The sequence below is a fragment of the Cherax quadricarinatus genome, chromosome 5, assembly GCF_038502225.1.
Source record: "Cherax quadricarinatus isolate ZL_2023a chromosome 5, ASM3850222v1, whole genome shotgun sequence".
NCBI lineage: Eukaryota > Metazoa > Arthropoda > Malacostraca > Decapoda > Parastacidae > Cherax > Cherax quadricarinatus.
In genome coordinates, this window is record NC_091296.1 from 14,983,552 (window position 1) to 15,006,652 (window position 23,101).

The 23,101-nt window shown below is 38.5% G+C and overlaps 1 protein-coding gene across 9 annotated transcripts in view; it reads right to left on the minus strand.

The window, feature by feature from the left end:
* The window catches only part of LOC128684888 (KN motif and ankyrin repeat domain-containing protein 1), a 207,432-nt gene that overhangs the window by 11,306 nt on the left and 173,025 nt on the right, over positions 1-23,101 (minus strand). For 8 of the 9 annotated variants that reach the window (XM_070100644.1, XM_070100635.1, XM_070100598.1 and 5 more), the window contains 2 exons: positions 8,268-8,512; positions 5,464-5,670 (listed from right to left, as the gene is read on the minus strand). In XM_070100644.1, coding sequence (XP_069956745.1) covers positions 5,464-5,670; positions 8,268-8,512 — 452 coding nt within the window. Of the gene's footprint in view, positions 1-21; positions 2,767-5,463; positions 5,671-8,267; positions 8,513-23,101 lie in introns of those variants that run through there. The other variant, XM_070100650.1, reaches the window with a different exon arrangement.

Genomic DNA, 23,101 nt, shown 5'->3' on the forward strand with positions numbered 1-23,101 from the left:
CTGTAAATGATAGGTCCATTTATACATTTTCAGTGTATTTTTTTATGTGATAAAAAAATTATAAGAAATTCTAAGCTGAGTGTAAGTAGAGCATCAATGGAAAATATACATATACAGCCTCTCCTCACTTAGTGATGTACTCATTTACCGACAACTCGGACTTACGACGGGCTCTCTGACCAGTATGCATACATAAATAATTTATGTTAGAGCTGATTTCCTCTATTCTGTTTATTACAATATACAGTACACTACTGTATAAACATTTAAAAATACAGTGGACCCCCGCTTAACGATCACCTCCAAATGCGACCAATTATGTAAGTGTATTTATGTAAGTGCGTTTGTACGTGTATGTTTGGGGGTCTGAAATGGACTAATCTACTTCACAATATTCCTTATGGGAAAAAATTCGGTCAGTACTGGCACCTGAACATACTACTGGAATGAAAAAAGTTCGTTAACCGGGGGTCCACTGTATACCAAAAATGTTATAAATGTTGCAAAGGTGACATTAAAAGAATATCAAAGATGGTTGACAAAAACCCACTACCATTATAGTATGCTCCTCACTTACCGACAAATTTGTTTACAGACGTGGTCTTAGGAACGAAACTCCATCGTTAAGTGAGAAAAGGCTGTATTAGATTACTATATTACCTAGAATGTCTCTCCATACTCAACCTTCAGTGAAGATGCAGTACACTCACTGCCTCAACCCTGTCCTTTCTGTATCTTGACAGTTAATTCCACAAAATATTCTTCCTGATTCATCAATTAAATAATGAAGCCCATTAATAACCTCTATATACAGTATCTATTCCCTGATGTATTTTCTCAATAAACAGAGTAAAATTCAAATAATCAAAATTATTTCTTCATTAAGGTAGATGTTTCTTTTGGCATAAAATTTTAGTATGGTATACATCATGTTTTCTATGAATTCTCTTATTTTTCTTGAACATTCTTTCATTTTTTTGTTCACCATGCTTTTCAAACTCTTTCTACCTTAAAAGAAACACTGTGATCATGTATATACTGTATACTGTACTTCTTTTATATCACTCAATGTCTTGTTACCCACACTGTTCAGTCTTAAACTCTATACCTCATGATTAACTTTTACTTAACTAACCTCTTAGTGTATCTCTTTTTTCACTTGCAGCTTCCACATTCTTCTCCTTTTGTTTACTTTTTGTTTCTCAAACTCAGACACTGCTATGCTGAAGGTTTAGTTAAGTGTGCAGCTTAGGTAAAGAATTAGGTGTGAAGTTTGGGTCTGCAGTTAGGTGCACAGTGTAGGCATCAGACTGAAAACTTTCTTGCCAAGGCAATATAAGGTTTTCCCACCAAGCATGCTGTACCCAACAGCCAGCTATGTGGTGATTTTTTTTTTTAATTGAATTAAAACCTAACTCTAGTATTCCAACAGATGATTACCATATATGGTTATCCTTTTATTCTAAAATGGTTGCAAAACCTAGCTATGGTACTCCAACAGATGGTTAACCATATGACAAATACCCATGTCATGATGAACAAAATACCACCACCTATAGCCAGCTGGGAATGAATAAACCATGAGACAAACTAAGCAAAAACCGTTATGTGTAACTACTTCTTTAATAAACTGGTATCTGTGCCAAACCTCTTCATTCTTTTTTGTAGAATATTTATTTGTTGGTTTACTTTTTTTTTTTAACACACTGGCCTCTCCCACTGAGGCAGTGTGACCCAAAAAAGAAACACTTTCACCATCATTCACACATAATCACTGTCTTTGCACAACTTACATGGTGATATTTGAGAATGGTTCAAATAAAAAGACTTGCATTATAGTGAACAACAGTGTTACAGCAATGCATCCCAGGTGTCTACACACTAAGCTTGCAGAGATCGTTCAACATGCTACTGCATAAATATTCCAATACAGAAAGAACATAATGGCACAATTCTGTGACCAGAATACACAAATAACCTGCATATAGGAGAGAGGAGCTTACAATGACATTTTGGTCCAAATTGGACCATTTACAAAGTCACACTAACACAAAAGAGTGAGGGAGCCAGTATATATTAATAGGCGAGGGAGACAAGGACAGGAACAAGAGAGGAAGAAAAACAAGTAGTGGTAGAGGTAAGGTTGGTAGTGGCAGTAGTAGCAGTAGAAGTAATAGTGGTAGTAGAAAGTAGGGAGAGTAGTTTTAGTGGCACAAAAGAGAAAGGGGAGCGAAGGGTGAAGGGAGGCAATAGTAAAGGTAGTAGCAATAGCAGAGGAATGGAGGGGAAGTATTAATAAAAGAAGTAGGGTCAGTCTACAAACCACTACCACTGCTTCTTCTTCCTCTCTTGTTCCTGTTCTTCCTTGTCCCCCTTGCATATATATACTGGCTCTCTCACTCTTTTGTGTTAGTGTAACTTGTAAATGGTCCAAGTTTTACCGAAATGCTGTAAAGCTCCTCTCTCCTATGTGCGGGTTATTTGTGTAATATTCCAATACAAAAATCAAAATTCCACTGTCCAACGCAGAACATAGTTGTTTTTATTATACACCTTGACAGAAAACTAAAATTCAACACACAACTAGCACATCTAAAAAACTTTCTTTTCTAAAACAATGGTCATTCTTTCTAAAATATGTTACTATGTACCACAAACATTACTCACTCTGTACCCTTACTTCACTTTTGGCTTATGTGCATGAAGAACAACAACAGCAACTCATCGTAGCTCAATAAAAAATGTCATTAAGCTCTTCTTGAATAACTGCAACAAAATGCATAGACACAATACAAAACAAATAATCACTTTGATATCCCACATATTCAATTTAACCTAAGAAGAAATTCCATGCAAATAAAAGGCAAAAATATGGAACCACCCATTAGATGATTTCAAAATTTCCCTAAATGACAAAAACTTCAAAAATATTGTTAGAAAACGTTTCCTATACCTGACACAAATTTACTCAAATTGAATATGTGTCAAATGCAGTCCTGTATATCTAATGAAACTTATACTCATCCAATTACTGTCATTATTATATATTTACACTCTCCCAAAATTATTATAAGTAAAACTGGTAATATAATTTGTTTTAGCATCCCTTCAGATTACCCATGATGTCTTAATTACATCAAGATTTGTTACTTAAAATTATCATTATCAGTGTATCTTCATACAACTGGATTATAAACTTAGCATTCAAATAATCTTACTTCTACAGAACTGCCCAAAATGCTCTCGCATTACCTAGGGTTTTTGGCTGGGTTTTGGGAGATTCTAAAGAGAAGTTGTAAAGGCTAGTGATGAGTGGGAGGGTGTGTAAAGGGAGAAAGTTGAAAGTGAATACAGACAAGAGTAAAGTGGTGAGGGTATCAAATGAGTTAGGTAAAGAAAAACTGGAAATCTCATTGGAGGGAGGGAGTATGGAAGAAGTGAATGTGTTCAGATACGTATTTGGGAGTAGACTTGTCAGTGGATGAGTTTATAAAAGACGAGGTTAGCTATGGAACTGATGAAGGAAAAAAGTGAGTGGTGCACTGAGGTATCTGTGGAGACAAAAAAAAACAAAAAAACATTATCCATAGAGGCAAAGAAAGGAATGTACGAGAGTATAGTGGTATCAACCATGGTGCCCTGTGGCCTGGTGGCAAAAGCCCTCGCTTCACACGGTGAGGGTCCGGGTTCAATTCTCGGCGAAGGGGTGGGAACATCAGACATGTTTCCTTACACCGGTTGTCTATGTTCACCCATCAGTAAAATGGGTACCTGGGTGTTAGTTGACTGGTGTAAGAACATAAGAACATAATAAAGAAGGAACACTGCAGCAGGCCTACTGGCCCATGACAGGCAGGTCCAATTCTCCCACTGGCTTAAGCTAATGCCTTGACCTAGTCAGGTCAGTCACATTCACTTAAGGGAGGAGCACGGCATCCAACCTAGTAACACAAGTTAGTCAGGTCCAACTCACACCCACCCACACCCACTCATGTATTTATCTAACCTATTTTTAAGCTACACAACATCTTAGCTTCTATGACGGTACTCGGGAGTTTGTTCCACTCATCCACAACTCTATTACCAAACCAGTGCTTTCCTATATCCTTTCTGAATCTGAATGTTTCCAATTTAAAACCATTGCTGTGAGTCCTGTCTATGCTAGATATTTTTAGCACGCTATTTACATCCCCTTTATTAATTCCTGTTTTCTACTTATATACCTCAATCATATCCCCCAAATTCTATGCCTTTCTAGAGACGGCAAATTTAGGGCCCTCAGTCAATCCTCATAGGGAAGATTTCTGATACATGGGATCAAGTTTGTCATCCTCCTTTGTATGTTTTCCAGTGCATTTATATCCATTCTTTACCAAAACTGCACAGCATAATCTAAATGATGCCTAACCAAAACTGACCTAATTTGCCCGAAATGCTCGGCATAACAAGGGGCTTTCCATATTATTATAATAATAATAATAATAATAATAATAATAATAATAATAATAATAATAATAATAATAATAATAATAAATTTATTTTGATATGATACATGGTTGTACAAAGGAATATAATAGTTGAGTGTACATGCCAAAAGCCCCTTGTATGCAGAGCTAGGCCTGTATACCTTGTACATGTACTTGTAGTAAATATATTATTATTATTATTATTATTATTATTATTATTATTATTATTATACAGGTGTGAAGCATGGGTTGTAAATGCTGCAGCAAAAAGGAGGCTGGAGGCAGTGGAGATGTCGTGTCTAAGGGCAGTGTGTGGTGTAAATATTATGCAGAGAATTCGTAGTGTGGAAATTAGGAGCAGGTGTGGAGTTACTAAAAGTATTATTCAGAGGACTGAAGATGGGTTGTTGAGGTGGTTTGGTTATTAGAGAGAATAGAGCAAAATAGGATGACTTGGAGGGTGTATAAATCTGTAGTGGAGGGGAGGGGGTAGGGGTCATCCTATGAAAGGAGGGAGGGAGAGGGTAGGAGAGGTTTTGTGTGCAAGGGACCTGGACATCCAGCAGGCATGTGTGAGCATGTTAAATAGGAGTGAATGGAGATGAATGGCTTTTAGGACCTGATGAGCTGTTGGAGTGTGAGCAAAGTAATATTCTGTGAAGGGATTCAGGGAAACCAGTTAGCTGGATTTGAGTCCTGGAGGTGGGAAGTACAATGTCTGCACTTTAAAATAGGGGTTTGAGATATTTGCTCTTGGGAGTGACATTTAAACTGTCATATCTGAGTGCCTCTGCAAAGACACTGATTATGTATGAGTGATGGTGAAAGTATGTTGAATGATGGTGAAATTACTTCTTTCTTTTTCTGGTCACCATGCCTCGGTGGGAGACTGCTGACCTGTTAAAAAACAATTCTGGAAATAAATTTTGTAAACTACAGTAGTTAAAAACATTCCAGTTAATGACTGGCACAAAAATTGAATTCTTGCCACACTTACTTCTTCCTGCTCTTCTCACTGGTAGCTGTGAACAACGATGATGTACTCTGGAAAGATGACGATACTGCATGATCGTCAGGATGTGAGCTGACCGATGCCCCCATCAGTGACTCCTCGTCACAGATTTCATTTTCAGACTCACTGGATGACTGGGAGTGAGTATGGCTCTCTTTCTTTCCTTGGATGACTGGCTCAGGGTCTGTGACCCTATAACAAGGTCAACATGCTTTTTAAAGAGAATATATCAAAACAATAATAATACACAAATGCCAGCTAATAAGTTGGCCATTTTTTTTTTTTTCAACAAGTCGGTCGTCTCCCACCGAGGCAGGGTGACCCAAAAAAAGAAAGAAAATCCCCAAAAAGAAAATACTTTCATCATCATTCAACACTTTCACCACACTCACACATTATCACTGCTTTTGCAGAGGTGCTCAGAATACAACAGCTTAGAAGCATATACGTATAAAGATACACAACATATCCCTCCAAACTGCCAATATCCCAAACCCCTCCTTTAAAGTGCAGGCATTGTACTTCCCATTTCCAGGACTCAAGTCAAGACTCAAGTTGGCCATATATTAATAATAATAATAACCCCAGATGACAGTAAGTGCAGAACTGTTGATATGGGAAGGTTGCATGCTCCGCAGGTCATGAGGCACTGATGTAGAAATGAATTTTTAAATTCATTCATCAAAGGTATGTACTATACACTAATCTGTAGCAGAACTCTAATGATCCACCAGGAACTCAACCATCAGTACTTTAAATCATGGTGAAGGCAGCTGTAGAAGGGGGACAGGAATTCAGGAGCCATGTCACAGAAATAAGAACCCACAACAAAAGACTGGCAGTGTGTATGGGCTCTTCTCTATTCCTGGCAATTGCTAACTTTTATACAGAATATTTCAAAACTGTTCTACTTCCCACTATTGATGTATGCATATCCTCTCTGGCTTTACTATGCACTGTAAATGATGTCTTTACTTTATGGCCTTATGGCTATAATCTCTTCTAACCCCATCTTGCTGCTCTTAACTTTGTCCCATCTTTTATGTTTAAAGATAAATGGGACTATCTCACTACAGTCATCCAATATTAATGAGTAGTTACTTAGTGGAATTTTAATGTCAAAAAAAAAAAAAAAAAAAAAAAGCACTGGCTGGCTACCTGGCTGGCATAGCTGGATGGCTAATTGGCTGGCTGGTTGACTGGTTGGCTGGCTAACTGGTTGGTTGGCTGGCTAACTGGTTGGTTGGCTGGCTAACTAACTGGCTGACTGGCTAACTGACTGGCCAGCTGGTTGATTGGATGACTTACCAACTGGCTGGCTGACTCAGTAGACCAAGTCTGCTGATTCAGAACTTTGAATGTTCATGTTACAATCATCAAAAATTAATTTCATAATTTAGAAGTTACATGTAATCTGCAATATCGTACACCCCCTTACCCTATAGATCCATTAATTAGAAGGGTTCACCATACATACAAAAAATTATCGTAGAAGTCCACACCTGAAGCTATAACACAAGATCCTATTGGAAAATTAGACTCGCTTATCATAATTTTAAATTTAAGAACTATTCTTACTGTCCCTATTTCAGTCATCAAGTGAGGGATGACTGTACAGTGGTACCCCGAGTTTCGTACAGCTCCCAACTCAAACAATTATGTAAGTGCATTATTGTAAGTGCTTTAGTAAGTGTATTTTTGGGGGTCTGAAACAGACTAATCTAATTTACAGTGTTCCTTATGGGAACAAATTTGTTCGGTAACATCACTCGAACAGCCTTCTGGAATGAATTATGGCCGAAACTCGGGGTACCACTGTACTTCCCTTCCCTGATGTTTATAGCCACTGCTCTGTGACTAATTTTTCATCTAATGCAAATCTAAGCACAGTGGTATGTGAATTCATTACTTTTCCTATAATTCACAATGTTAAGAATAGTGCTCTTATTACTTTGCCTACTCTCATGCTAAGAGGAATTTCTTTTAAACCCACTATTCCTGTGATGACACCTGTACTTTCCTTTCTCTTTATTTCTAATTTATAACATTATGCTTTTTGTCTTTTGGAAATGAACCTTTACTGAGTTAAATGTATATATTTTATTTTAACTCTTCTTGCATCTTTTGCAATACCTCAGTTAAACTGCTCGCTCCTTTTCTGACAAATTTAAGGAACACTATTTTGTGTTATCTTAAAGGCCATGACCATCCCAAAAATGGGTTCTATGACAAAATTATCCATCATTCTTCTAGCATTCACAGAAGCCATCTTGTTGAATCAGCTTTTATATACAACTCTCTTAACATGACTCTTAGCTCCAACTTTGCTTCTGGGGATGCTTGCATTTTCCAGCTCCCTGTCAAACCTCAGTCAGAGAACACCCAATGCAACATGACAATGGGCTTCTCCTAACCTCTCTTCATATGACCTGACTTACTTTTCTCCCTTTTTTCCTCACTCATGACTTGATAATGGTCTAGGACGGTCCATTAGATGTTGATTTAGTTTAAGACAGCTGCCATGGGTCTGAAATTCATCTACTGCATAAAGAAAAGGCCTCCTTTACATCTACTCTTTGATTTTTTTTTTTTTGTATTGTTGGATATTTTTACTTTATACACTACAGAATTAATATTTCCATAACCGGCCTTTTTGAAATTTGATTATTTGATTAAGAAGCTCGTTAATAGGTGATTTATTATATACACATCTACTATTTCAGAGTAAAATTTTACACTTACATTATCACCAGACTTGTTACAAACACTAAGTCTCAATCATTACTTACAAGATTTTTCTTTCTTCTTTTTTTGAATATATTTCCTTCTTTGGTGTTTCTACTTTCTCAATTTTCTTTGTTACAGCATTTTTGTGTTCTGTGGCACTTGTGAGAGGTTTTGTAGATTCTGCCTTTTTTGCATTCCTCTGAGCCTTAGCTTCCTCGGTATCAGCATTCTCGTCAAACCCAAGGTTAATTAACCCCTCGGAGTACTTAGTGTATGTCTGCTGTCGGGTATATGGTGCACGTTTGGTCTGGAAGTAAAACTATGCAGGTAAGACACTGTAACAATTAACAGCTAAGGCTTTGAAAGCATTTGATGTGACTTGACATGCTCTTATTTAAAGTGTACTGAACTAGTGCAATTACAGTTGACCATCAATCAAAACGGTGAAAACAGCATATAGCCAAAAATACACATAAACTGATATAAAGAGCATATGAGAAAAATAAGGTTATGTTCATTACTCCCCTAAAAAAGCCAACCAAATTTTCTATAGGTTTTTCATAGGTCTCAAAATTGTAAAAAACAATGATAATGATGCAATTGTAGGTCAGTATGGTGATATGCATGTCAAAGCATTTGCAACCACATCTCTGCTAGCTGACAGAGGTACGTACCACCTTACTGTTTGATTATCCTACTCATTTCAACTGTAGGGAAGTTATAAAGGTTAGAGTGGTTAGAGTGGGTGGGGTGAGTGGGTTTGGTGTGGGGGTAGTGGATCGGGGGTTGGGATTGGGGGACTGCTGGAACAGGAGGTATAAATCAAGCAGTGAAGGGATGGGGGCAGGAGCTGGAGACTGGTGTTGGGAAGTGGAGGATGCTGGGCAGTGAAAGGATGTTGGGGAAGTGGGTATGGAGGCTGGAAGCTAGGCAGTATGATGGGTGACAGTGTGGGTGGCAGTGTCATTGGCTCACTGTGAGTGGTGTATAGGTGGTGGTGTGGGTGGTGGTGCAGGTGGGAGTGGTGGTGCACGTGGGGGTGTGGGTGGTGGTGCACGTGGGGGTGTGGGTGGTGGTGTGGGTGGTGGTGTGGGTAGTGTGGGTGGTGGTGTGGGTAGTGTGGGTGGTGGTGTGGGTGGTGGTGTGGGTGGTGGTGTGGATGATGGGTGACTGGATGGGTCGCCATCTGGAGAAGACCCGGGCCGGAAGTACCGGCAAATCATAAATGAATAAATGAATGATGGGCGAGTGTGAGTTTGGTGGTGTGGGCAGTAATGACAATGGAGGGTGGTTTTGTAACTAGGTGTGTGGAAGGTATGTTAGGGTGTATGGGCTGTAATAACATGGTTAAGGTGTGGGTGCAAGGCTGTAGGAGTGGGTCTCTGCTGACTTGGGACTATGGAAAATTGGTGTGGGTGAAAGTTATAAGCAGAGGCCATGTGGGCTACACCACCACCCAGTGTGGTTGGTGGTGTATATGATGGGTGACTGGTGGGTGAGTGTGTGGCTGGTGTTACAAGCAGTAACAAAGGTGGTGGGTAACCAAGTGATTAAGTGTATGGATTACATGTTAGGGTGAAAGATCAAGTAAGGTGCAGGCATAAGATTGTGGGAAAATAGTATCGGTGAGGATGTGAGGTTGGGCAAGATGTCGCCTTGAGGTAGTGGGGATGTGAGGTCTATCCAATGTCTACCTGAAGGGCGTTCCAGGAGTCAACGCCCCCACAGCCCAGTCTTTGACGAGGCCTCCCGGTGAATCAGGACCCGATCAACCAGGCTGTTACTGCTGGCCCCATGTAATCCAATGTACAAACCATAACCCAGCTGATCAGGTACTGACTTTAGGTATCTGTCTAGCTCCCTCTTGAAGGCAGCCAGGGGTCTATTGGTAATTCCCCTTATGCCTGGTGGGAGGTTGTTGAACAGTCTTGGCCCCCAGATTTTTACTGTGTTTTCTCTTAGTGTACTAATGGCATCCCTACTTTTCATTGGGGGTATATTGCACCATCTGCCCAATCTTTTGCTTTCATAGAGAGTGATTTGTGTATGCAGATTTGGGACCCATTTCTCTAGGATTTTCCAGGTGTAGATTATGATGTATCTCTCATGCCTGCACTCCAGTGAGTACAGGTCAAGTGATTCCAAGTGTTCCCAGTAATTAGGGTGTTTGACGAAACTTACATGTGCAGCAAAGGTTCTCTGTACATTCTCTAGATCTGTAATTTCACCTGCTTTGAATGAAGATGTTAGTTTACAGCAGTATTCCAGCCTAGAGAGAACAAGTGATTTAAAATGATGACCCAAAGAAAGAATCCCGTTTACCACTGCTCCTTCCCTTATCTTTCCAAAAGTGTACATACATCATAATTGAAATGATCCACCAAACGAAAGCATTGTTGTGCAAGAAAGGTATACAATACTGATAAGATGAAAGTTAAGACACATGCAACATCTGGTTATCTTTATTGTAGACGTTTTGCCATCCAGTGGCTTTATAAATACAGATTCTAGGATATAACTAGAAGACAGTAAAACTATATACAAAAGATGAGGTAATCAGTCCCTCAGCCTTGGAGTTGGTGTAGAGAGCACTGTGGTTGTAGAGATTTTGGAGCACAGGCAAGGAGACTGGCACTTATATAGGCGTCAGCAGATAGGATTGTGTAGCAGACGAGGGCATAGTCACTGGTATGTGGGATTCCCCAGTGGAAGTAGGTCATACCCAAAGGGATGGGTTAATTGTAGTAGCCATGAATAAGGTCATGTAGATGCCCTCTGAACCAAGATTCCATGATGTTGCAGTGTCTGACAGGTTGTGCTACGACCAAGGTGCTCTCCACACCAACTCCAAGGCTGAGGGACTGATTACCTCATCTTTTGTACATAGTTCTATTGTCTTCTAGTTATGTCGTAGAATCTGTATTGATAAAGCACTGGATGGTGAAACGTCTAAAATAAAGATAACCAGATACTGTACTTTCATCTTGTCGGTATTGTATACTTTTCTTGCACAACTTGTCACACACTGCAACATCATGGAATCTTGGTTCAGAGGACATCTACATGACCTTCTTCACGGCTACTACAACTAACCCATCCCTTTGCGTATGACCTACTTCCACTGGGGAATCCTGCCTACCAGTGACTATGCCCTCGTCTGCTACATGTCCCTACCCGCTGACGCCTATATAAGCACTAGTCTTCTTGCCTATGCTCCAGAATCTCTATGACCATGGTGTTCACACCAACTCCAAGGCTGAGGAACTGATTGCCTCATCTTTAGTATATAGTTCTACTGTCTTCTAGTTATGTCCTAGAATCTGTATTGATAAAGCCACTGGATGGCGAAACATCTACATTTACAATCCAAAATATCTAAATATATCCACTTCTTCCCTCCCTCCAATCTGATATTCAATCTGTTTTTAACTAGACTTTTTAGTTACCCTCATCACCTATCTCTTTTACTTACTTTCATTTGCTTCTACTTTCCTTCATTTACATACCCTCCCAAATTTGTCCACCAACCTTTGCAACTTGTCTTCAGAATCCCCCATTCTTATAAACATATTTTACTATTAATTTAACACTTATGGCAAAACAGCATTTGAATGAATAATGGTGAATGAGTTTCCTGATGAGAAACAGCCCAAACTACACAACCTAAAATTTAAATTTACTAAATAACAAAGAATACAAATAATGTTTGAGAACATGAGTTAATAAAACAAGTGAGGCAAATAAAAAGATTTTGGGAAATGTTGAGTGAGTGTGTGGGGAGTTTTGAACCAAGTGAGAGAGTGCTTGTGGTTGGGGATCTCAATGCTAAAGTGGGTTAAAGTGTTGTGGAGGGAGTAGTAGGTAAATTTAGGATTTTTTTTTTTTTTCAACAAGTCGGTCGTCTCCCACCGAGGCAGAGTGACCCAAAAAAAAAGAAAGAAAATCCCCAAAAAGAAAATACTTTCATCATCATTCAACACTTTCACCACACTCACACATTATCACTGCTTTTGCAGAGGTGCTCAGAATATAACAGTTTAGAAGCATATACGTATAGAGATACACAACATATCCCTCCAAACTGCCAATATCCCAAACCCCTCCTTTAAAGTGCAGGCATTGTACTTCCCATTTCCAGGACTCAAGTCCGACTATATGAAAATAACCGGTTTCCCTGAATCCCTTCACTAAATATTACCCTGCTCACACTCCAACAGATCGTCAGGTCCCAAGTATCATTCGTCTCCATTCACTCCTATCTAACACGCTCATGCACGCTTGCTGGAAGTCCAAGCCCCTCACCCACAAAACCTCCTTTACCCCCTCTTTCCAACCCTTTCGAGGACGACCCCTACCCCTCTTTCCTTCCCCTATAGATTTATATGCTTTCCATGTCATTCTACTTTGATCCATTCTCTCTAAATGACCAAACCACCTCAACAACCCCTCTTCTGCCCTCTGACTAATGCTTTTATTAACTCCACACCTTCTCCTAATTTCCACACTCCGAATTTTCTGCATAATATTTACACCACACATTGCCCTTAGACAGGACATCTCCACTGCCTCCAACCGTCTCCTCGCTGCTGCATTTACCACCCAAGCTTCACATCCATATAAGAGTGTTGGTACTACTATACTTTCATACATTCCCTTCTTTGCCTCCATAGATAACGTTTTTTGACTCCACATATACCTCAACGCACCACTCACCTTTTTTCCCTCATCAATTCTATGATTAACCTCATCCTTCATAAATCCATCCGCCGACACGTCAACTCCCAAGTATCTGAAAACATTCACTTCTTCCATACTCCTCCTCTCCAATTTGATATCCAGTTTTTCTTTATCTAAATCATTTGATACCCTCATCACCTTACTCTTTTCTATGTTCACTTTCAACTTTCTACCTTTACACACATTCTCAAACTCATCCACTAACCTGGGGTAAATGAAAATGGGGAGCCTTTAATTGAGCCATGTGTAGAAAGAGGCTTGGTAATAAGTAATATATATTTTGTGAAAAAGAGGATAAATAAGTACACAAGATATAGAACATGTAATGAAAGAGTTTGTTAGATTATGTATTGGTGGATAAAAGGTTGATGGGTAGTCTTCAGGATGTACATGTTTAAAGAGGGGGCAACTGATATATCAGATCATTATTTAGTTGTAACTACAGTTAGATAGAGTAAAAGGTAGATGGAACAAAAGGAAAATGGCAACAGCAAGTGAGAGAGAGGTGAGAGTGTATAAACTAAAGGAGGAGGAAGTTAGGGTGAGATATAAGCAACTATTGGCAGAAAGGTGGGCTAGTGCAAATATGAGTAGTGGAGGGGATATTGAAAGGTTGGAATAGCTTTAAAAATGCATTATTAGAATGTAGGGCAGAAGTTTGTGGCTATAGGAGGGTGGGTGCAGGAGGAAAGAGGAGTGATTGGTGGAATGAAGTAAAGGGTGTGATAAAAGATAAAAAGGAAGCGTATGAGAGGTTTTTACAAAGCAGAAGCATTATAAGAAGAGCAGAGTATATGGAGAGTAAAAGAAAGGTGAAGAGATTGGTGAGAGAGTGCAAAAGAAGAGCAGATGATAGAGTGGGAGAAGCACTGTCAAGAAATTTTGATGAAAATAAGAAAAAGTTTTGGAGTGAGTTAAACAAGTTAAAAAAAACTAGGGAATGAATGGATTTGTCAGTTAAAAACTAAGTAGGGGAGTTAGTAGATGGGGAGCTGGAGGTATTGAGTAGATGGTGGGAATATTTTGGGGAACTTTTAAATGTCGATGAAGAAAGGGAGGCGGTAATTTCATGCACTGGCCAGGGAGTTATAACATCTTTCAGAAGTGAAGAAGAGCAGGATGTGAGTGTGGGGGAGGTGCGTGAGGCATTACATAGAATGATAGGGGGGTAAAGCAGCTGGAACTGATGGGATCACGACAGAAATGTTAAAAGTGGGGGGGGGGGATCTGAGTAGTTGGCATTTTTGTTTAATAAATGTATGAAAGAGAGGAAGGAGCCTAGGGATTGGCAGAGAGCATGTATAGTTCCTTTATATAAAGGGAAGGGGGACAAAAGAGATCGTAAAAATTATAGGGCAATAAGTTTACTGAGTATACCAGGAAAAGTGTACGGTAGGGTTATTACTGAAAGAATTAGAGGAAAGACAGACAGTAGGATTGCAGATGACCAAGGAGGCTTTAGAGTGGGTAGGGGATGTGTAGATCAAGTGTTTACATTGAAGCATATATGTGAACAGTATTTAGATAAATGTAGGGAAGTTTTCATTGCATTTATGGATTTAGAAAAGTCATATGATAGAGTGGATGGGGGAGAAATGTGGAAGATGTTGCAAGTACATGGAATAGGTATTAAGTTACTAAATGCTGTAAAGAGTTTTTATGAGGATAGTGAGGCTCAGGTTAGGGTGTGTAGAAGAGAGGGAGATTACTTCCCAGTAAAAGTAGGTCTTAGACAGGGATGTGTAATATCACCATGGTTGATTAATATATTTATAGATGGGCTTGTAAAAGAAGTAAATGCTAGGGTGTTAGGGAGTGGGGTTGGATTAAATTATGGGGAATCAAATACAAAATGGGAATTGACACAGTTGTTTTTTGCTGATTATACTGTACTTACGGGAGATTCTAAAGAAAAGTTGCAAAGGTTAGTGGACGAGTTTGGGAGGGTATGTAACGGTAGAAAGTTGGAAGTGAACATAGATAAGAGTAAGGTGATGAGGGTATCAAATGATTTAGATAAAGAAAAACTGGATATCACATTGGAGAGGAGGAGTATGGAAGAAGTGAATGTTTTCAGATATTTGGGAGTTGACTTGTCAGCAGATGGGTTTATGAAGGATGAGGTTTACCATAGAACTGATGAAGGAAAAAAGGTGAGTGGTGCATTGAGGTATCTTTTTTTTTTTTTTTTTCAACAAGTCGGCCGTCTCCCACCGAGGCAGGGTGACCCAAAAAAAAAGAAAGAAAATCCCCAAAAAGAAAATACTTTCATCATCATTCAACACTTTCACCACACTCACACATTATCACTGCTTTTGCAGAGGTGCTCAGAATACAACAGTTTAGAAGCATATACGTATAAAGATACACAACATATCCATCCAAACTGCCAATATCCCAAACCCCTCCTTTAAAGTGCAGGCATTGTACTTCCCATTTCCAGGACTCAAGTCTGACTATATGAAAATAACCGGTTTCCCTGAATCCCTTCACTAAATATTACCCTGCTCACACTCCAACAGATCGTCAGGTCCCAAGTATCATTCGTCTCCATTCACTCCTATCTAACACGCTCATGCACGCTTGCTGGAAGTCCAAGCCCCTTGCCCACAAAACCTCCTTTACCCCCTCTTTCCAACCCTTTCGAGGACGACCCCTACCCCTCCTTCCTTCCCCTATAGATTTATATGCTTTCCATGTCATTCTACTTTGATCCATTCTCTCTAAATGACCAAACCACCTCAACAACCCCTCTTCTGCCCTCTGACTAATGCTTTTATTAACTCCACACCTTCTCCTAATTTCCACACTCCAAATTTTCTGCATAATATTTACACCACACATTGCCCTTAGACAGGACATCTCCACTGCCTCCAACCGTCTCCTCGCTGCTGCATTTACCACCCAAGCTTCACATCCATATAAGAGTGTTGGTACTACTATACTTTCATACATTCCCTTCTTTGCCTCCATAGATAACGTTTTTTGACTCCACATATACCTCAACGCACCACTCACCTTTTTTCCCTCATCAATTCTATGATTAACCTCATCCTTCATAAACCCATCTGCTGACACGTCAACTCCCAAGTGTATCTGAAAACATTCACTTCTTCCATACTCCTCCTCCCCAATTTGATATCCAATTTTTCTTTATCTAAATCATTTGATACCCTCATTACCTTACTCTTTTCTATGTTCACTTTCAACTTTCTACCTTTACACACATTCTCAAACTCATCCACTAACCTTTGCAATTTTTCTTTAGAATCTCCCATAAGCACAGTATAATCAGCAAAAAGTAACTGTGTCAGTTCCCATTTTGAATTTAATTCCCCATAATTTAATCCCACCCCTCTCCCGAACACCCTAGCAATTACTTCTTTTACAACCTCATCTATAAATATATTAAACAACCATGGTGACATTACACATCCCTGTCTAAGACCTACTTTTACCGGGAAGTATTCTCCCTCTCTTCTACATACCCTAACCTGAGCCTCACTATTCTCATAAAAGCTCTTTACAGCATTTAGTAACTTACCACCTATTCCATATACTTGCAACATCTGCCACATTGCTCCTCTATCCACTCTATCATATGCCTTTTCTAAATCCATAAATGCAATAAAAACTTCCCTACCTTTATCTAAATATTGTTCACATATATGCTTCAATGTAAACACTTGATCTACACATCCCCTACCCACTCTGAAGCCTCCCTGCTCATCCGCAATCCTACATTCTGTCTTACCTCTAATTCTTTCAATTATAACCCTACCGTATACTTTTCCTGGTATACTCAGTAAACTTATTCCTCTATAATTTTTACAATCTCTTTTGTCCCCTTTCCTTTTATATAAAGGGACTATACATGCTCTCTGCCAATCCCTAGGTACCTTCCCCTCTTTCATACATTTATTAAACAAAAGTACCAACCACTCCAACACTATATCCCCCCCTGCTTTTAACATTTCTGTCATGATCCCATCAGTTCCAGCTGCTTTACTCCCTTTCATTCTATGTAATGCCTCACGTACCTCCACCACACTTACATTCTGCTCTTCTTCACTCCTAAAAAATGGTATACCTCCCTGGCCAGTGCATGAAATTACCGCCTCCCTTTCTTCCTCAACATTTAAAAGTTCCTCAAAATATTCTCGCCATCTACCTAATACCTCCCTCTCCCCATCTACTCTGTTTTTAACTGACAAATCCATACTTTCCCTAGGCTTTCTTAACTTGTTTAACTCACTCCAATTTTTTTTTTTTTATTTTCATTAAAATTTCTTGACAGTGCCTCTCCCACTCTTTCATCTGCTCTCCTTGTGCACTCTCTCACCACTTTCTTCACCTTTCTTTTACTCTCCATATACTCTGCTCTTCTTATAACACTTCTGCTTTGTAAAAACCTCTCGTAAGCTACGTTTTTCTCTTTTATCACACCCTTTACTTCATCATTCCACCAATCACTCCTCTTTCCTCCTGCCCCCACCCTCCTATAACCACAAACTTCTGCCCCACATTCTAATACTGCATTTTTAAAACTATTCCAACCCTCTTCAACCCCCCCACTACTCATCTTTGCACTAGCCCACCTTTCTGCCAATAGTCGCTTATATCTCACCCGAACTTCCTCCTCCCTTAGTTTATACACTTTCACCTCCCTCTTACTTGTTGTTGCCACCTTCCTCTTTTCCCATCTACCTCTTACTCTAACTGTAGCTACAACTAAATAATGATCCGATATATCAGTTGCCCCTCTATAAACATGTACATCCTGGAGCCTACCCATCAACCTTTTATCCACCAATACATAATCTAACAAACTACTTTCATTACGTGCTACATCATACCTTGTATATTTATTTATCCTCTTTTTCATAAAATATGTATTACTTATTACCAAATTTCTTTCTACACATAGCTCAATTAAAGGCTCCCCATTTACATTTACCCCTGGCACCCCAAATTTACCTACTACTCCCTCCATAACATTTTTACCCACTTTAGCATTGAAATCCCTAACCACCATTATTCTCACACTTGATTCAAAACTCCCCATGCATTCACTCAACATTTCCCAGAATCTCTCTCTCTCCTCTACACTTCTCTCTTCTCCAGGTGCATACACGCTTACTATAACCCACTTTTCACATCCAATCTTTATTTTACTCCACATAATCCTTGAATTTATACATTTGTAGTCCCTCTTTTCCTGCCATAGCTTATCCTTCAACATTACTGCTACTCCTTCTTTAGCTCTAACTCTATTTGAAACCCCTGACCTAATCCCATTTATTCCTCTCCATTGAAACTCTCCCACCCCCTTCAGCTTTGTTTCACTTAAAGCCAGGACATCCAGTTTCTTCTCATTCATAACATCCACAATCATCTCTTTCTTATCATTTGCACAACATCCACGCACATTCAGACTTCCCACTTTGACAATTTTCTTCTTCTTATTCTTTTTAGTAATCTTTACAGGAAAAGGGGTTACTAGCCCATTGTTCCCGGCATTTTAATTGACTTTTACGACACGCATGGCTTACGGAGGAAAGATTCTTATTCCACTTCCCTATGGATATAAAAGGAAAAGTAATAAGACCAAGAACTATTAAGATAAAATCAAAGAAAACTCAGATGAGTGTGTATAAATAAATGTGTACATGTATGTGTAGTGTGACCTAAGTGTAAGAAGAAGTAGCAAGACATGCCTGTAATCTTGCATATTTATGAGACAGACAAAAGACACCAGCAATCCTACCATCATGTAAAATAATTACAGGCTTTCGTTTTACACTCACTTGGCAGGACGGTAGTACCTCCCTGGGTGGTTGCTGTCTACATTATCCATGGAGGCAAAGAAGGGAATGTATGAAAGTATAGTGGTACCAACACTCTTATACGGGTGTGAAGCTTGGGTTGCAAATGCTGCAACGAGGAGGCAGCTGGAGGAAGTGGTCATGTCCTGTCTAAGGGCAATGTGTGGTGTAAATATTATGCAGAGAATTCGGAGTGTAGAAATTGGGAGGAGGTGTAGAGTTACTAAAAGTATTAGTCAGAGGGCTGAAGAGGGATTGTTTAGATGGTTTGGTCATTTAGAGAGAATGGATCAAAGTAGAATGACTTGGAGAGCAAATAAATCTGTAGGGAAAGGAAGGAGGGGTAGGGGTCGTCCTTGAAAAGGTTGGAGGGAGGGGGTAAAGGAGGTTTTGTAGGTGAGAGGCTTGGACTTCCAGCAAGCATGTGTGAGCATGTTAGATACGAGTGAATGGAGACGAATGGCTTATGGGACCTGACGAGCTGTTGGAGTGTGAGCAGGGTAATATTTAGTGAAGGGATTCGGGGAAACCGGTTATTTTTATGTAACCGGACTTGAGTACTGGAAATGGGAAGTAAAATGCCTGCACTTTAAAGGAGGGGTTTGGGATATTGGTAGTCTGGAGGGGTATGTTATATATCTTTATATATGCTTCTAAACTGTTGTATCTGGGTGCCTCTGCAAAGACAGTGATTATGTGTAAAGTAAAAGTGTTGAATGATGATGAAAGTATTTTCTTTTTGGGGATTTTCTTTGTTTATGGGTCTCCCTGCCTCAGTGAGAGACGTCCAACTTGTTAAAAAAAAAATAAAGTTAAAACTGCAATATATTATAATATGTGTCTAGAATGAAAATTATGTGGCTTGTCTAGCTTCGTATGAATGATTATTCAATCTTCTAATGATAAAATAATGATACAGTATACTATATACAAAATAAAATGGGTAATAAACATGAACAAGAATTTATTTCTTATTATACAAGTGCACTTATGCACACTTAATAGGTATGTAATATTTTACTTGTGGTGGGATAGATTTGAACAATGATAAAAAACAGCACCTTAATTAAAAATTAAAGAGAAACCAAGAGCTGGAGCTCAATCCCTGAAACTTAAATTTGCACTCACACACAAGATTTTTTTTTGAAGGAATGGGACTAGGATGTAGAGGCATAAATATAAACATCAAAATGAGCCAGAGAGAGATAAGAAGGAACTGTTTTGAACATGATGGTGAAAAAGTAGAATGTGCTAAATGAAGAGATAAAAGATAGTGAGAACTTTTTTTTAGTATGATAGTGAATAAAGAGGAAAATACTAGAGAAGGAGATAATGGAGACAAATTCAATGCATGAGACTGTGAACACATCACATTTGTTTAGTGGATAAAAGGTGGACTCCACAGCTGAAAGTTGATCCTCACACAGTGTGCAAAGGTGTGAGCACACTTAAGTATTAACACATGGATTAAACTGCTAATTAAAGGCGAGACCAAAATAAGGCAACACAAATGAATACATAAGAAGGAATTTCTTTGGGGTGAGAGTAACAAATGGAACACAATGAGAAAGCAGTGGAAGCAAATACAGTAAGTGAGGGCTGGGATGAACTCAAAAAGGAAGGTAGATTGTGCAGCTACTCATAAATACTTAAAAATGATCTATGATTAAATATTAAAGATGCTTGGACACCTTAATAATAATTCTACACACACAGAGGTAACAAACAGGTAAGCACATACGTATTTATGTCTGCAAGAACCTGATGAGAATATAATTTTCACTTACATATTTATTCTTATCATTTTCTAATTCTGCTGTCAATTGTTTGTCAAGGTAATGAGTAGCATTCTTAATTATCTCTGTAAGTACATTTCTCATTTCTTCAAGATCACTTGAAAGTGATTCATCTTCAGACTTACTGCAGTCGTCTATCATTAATTTATTGTCGTTTATGTCATTATCTTGGTTGCTAAATTTTTTATTCATCAGAGCTTCATTCAAGGGATTTTCTGTGATATTCATAGTTCCCAACTCATGCACATGCTTTGTCTGGCTTAAAGTCAAGTCATTAGCAGCATCAATTTTTTTCTTAATACTAGAAATGGCCACATTTGTGTGTGGTAATAAAGCATAACTCTCGCAAGATGTACTGCTTGACGTCATGTCCATCAGATCAATGCCTCCATCAATTTTTTTAATTTCCATGTTAGTGCTCCTAATACTAATATTTGAAGTTTGATCAATATCTTTACTATTACCACAGCCCATTTCTGAAAATGATATTAAATAATTAAACAAAAAAGAGACATTACTTGTAAAATACTCGTATGCTTGCCTTTCTCCTTTCACTCTGATTACTAGGTATTCCTGAAGGTTTTCCCATATAACTGGAGAATCCTTCATCTGATCAGCCTCAAATTTTCAACACTAGTGTACTGTAACTAGAGAAAGATTCATGCAACTGCTGGCATAGGTAGGTGCCCTCTGGTCAGTTTTATAGCAGACCATTCCAGAATTTGGTTTCTGGCTTCTTTCAACAATGGTATACCCTACTTAAAAGGTGCTAACTGGAGAATGAATCATCTGGCTGGTGTCAAACTTTTAGTGTTGGTGTATTTTTTAAGGAGGAAGTTTTGCACAGATTTTGGGTTGTGTTTTAACCCTTTCAGGGTCCAGAGGCCAAATTTCAAAGTGTGCACCAGGGTCCAAGAATTTTCAAAAAATAATTTTATTTTTTCTTATGAAATGGTAGAGAATCTTTTTCTGAAGGTAATAAGACAAAAAGTACAAAATTTGATGGAAAATTAACAAAATTATGCTCTTGTGAATTTTGATGTGTCAGAGATATCTATGCATCGGCAATTTTGCAGACTTTGACTTGACTCCCATTTTAGGCCAATTACATTATTCCAGTTGACCAAATTCTTAGCTATTTCACTAGTATTACTGCTATTCTATCGATTGAGCACAAGAAATCGCCAAGTCAACTGTTTCAACTACAAAATAAAGTGATCGGAAATTGGTAATTTGGCCAATTTAATGCAAAATTCTAAATATTCCAATTTCAAAATAGGGTCCAGAATAAACAATGCAGGCATTCCTGGCACTAAACTAACATTTCCTCTGTTCATTAGTTATGTTTTCAGGTTTTACAAATGAATTCCAATTTGATTTTTTATTCACAAAATGAATTTTTATTCTAACCAAAAAATAGAAGATTTACTGTTATGCAATACTGTAATAATTGTATAAATAATATCACCACATTTGTGAATGTATATTAGACCCACCACCATCGGCAAAAATTTAACATTTCTACTACTTTGAGCTCAGTTTCAAGCCATTTTCCAGTACTAAAACCAATCAAAATCATCTCTATTTCTGTAATATATCTTCCATTCTATCAAATGAGACCAAGAAATTGCAAATACAACTATAAAAAACATACGAAAAAACACTGCAAAGTCGCTGTTTTAACTGAAAATTGCGGTCTCAGTTTTTTCTTATTATGTACTGTGTGCTGCAGGATTTGTTTTATGTGGTGCACACATACCACATAGATGTATTCTCTCATATCTAGGCCCAAATTTACCGCTCACAGCTTATCAGAGTGAGCTGAGCTCATGGCGTAGATCTACGGTTTGGACCCTCAACGTAAAGCCATAGATCTATGGCACGGTCCCTGAAAGGGTTAATTTGCCAATTTTATTAAACAAATAGGTTTCATGCAATAACTGAAGAATGATTGGCTTCAAACCAAGTCTGGACTGATTTTGGTTGGTGTAGTGCCAATTTAAAATCTTTATTGAAGAAATTAGAAAAATTTCAATATATGTACTGGGTTTCATGCAATAATTTGTGAACATCTCATCCAGTAGGCTTCAATATTGGTCAATAACTTGAGAATGTAACTCCTAAGCAGCTTAGAACTGGTGTGCTTTTGAGATAACTAGAGAAGGCTTCTTCTGATGAACTTTGAACTTTCAAAGGTAATGTTTCTTACATAGTGGAAACTTTGAATTGGTTTTGTGTTGTGTAGGTGCCAATTAGTTATTGTTATTTAAGAAATTTGGATATTAGGTTCCAATTGATACCTTATAAATGCTTCTTCTAATTGGTTATAAATCTTCACTGCTGATATTTAATTGCATTAGAAACTCATGCCTTACATTGTACATTTCCTTTCCCTTTTACATGCAAAGAATTAGAGGAGGCTGAGCTTATCAGATACAGGGATAACTTTCCTGGACCCTGCAGTGACTAAAACATATGCAGTTAATATTCAGTTTACAGGAACACCAGCCACAAATTATGTATTATGAAGCAGTTTCA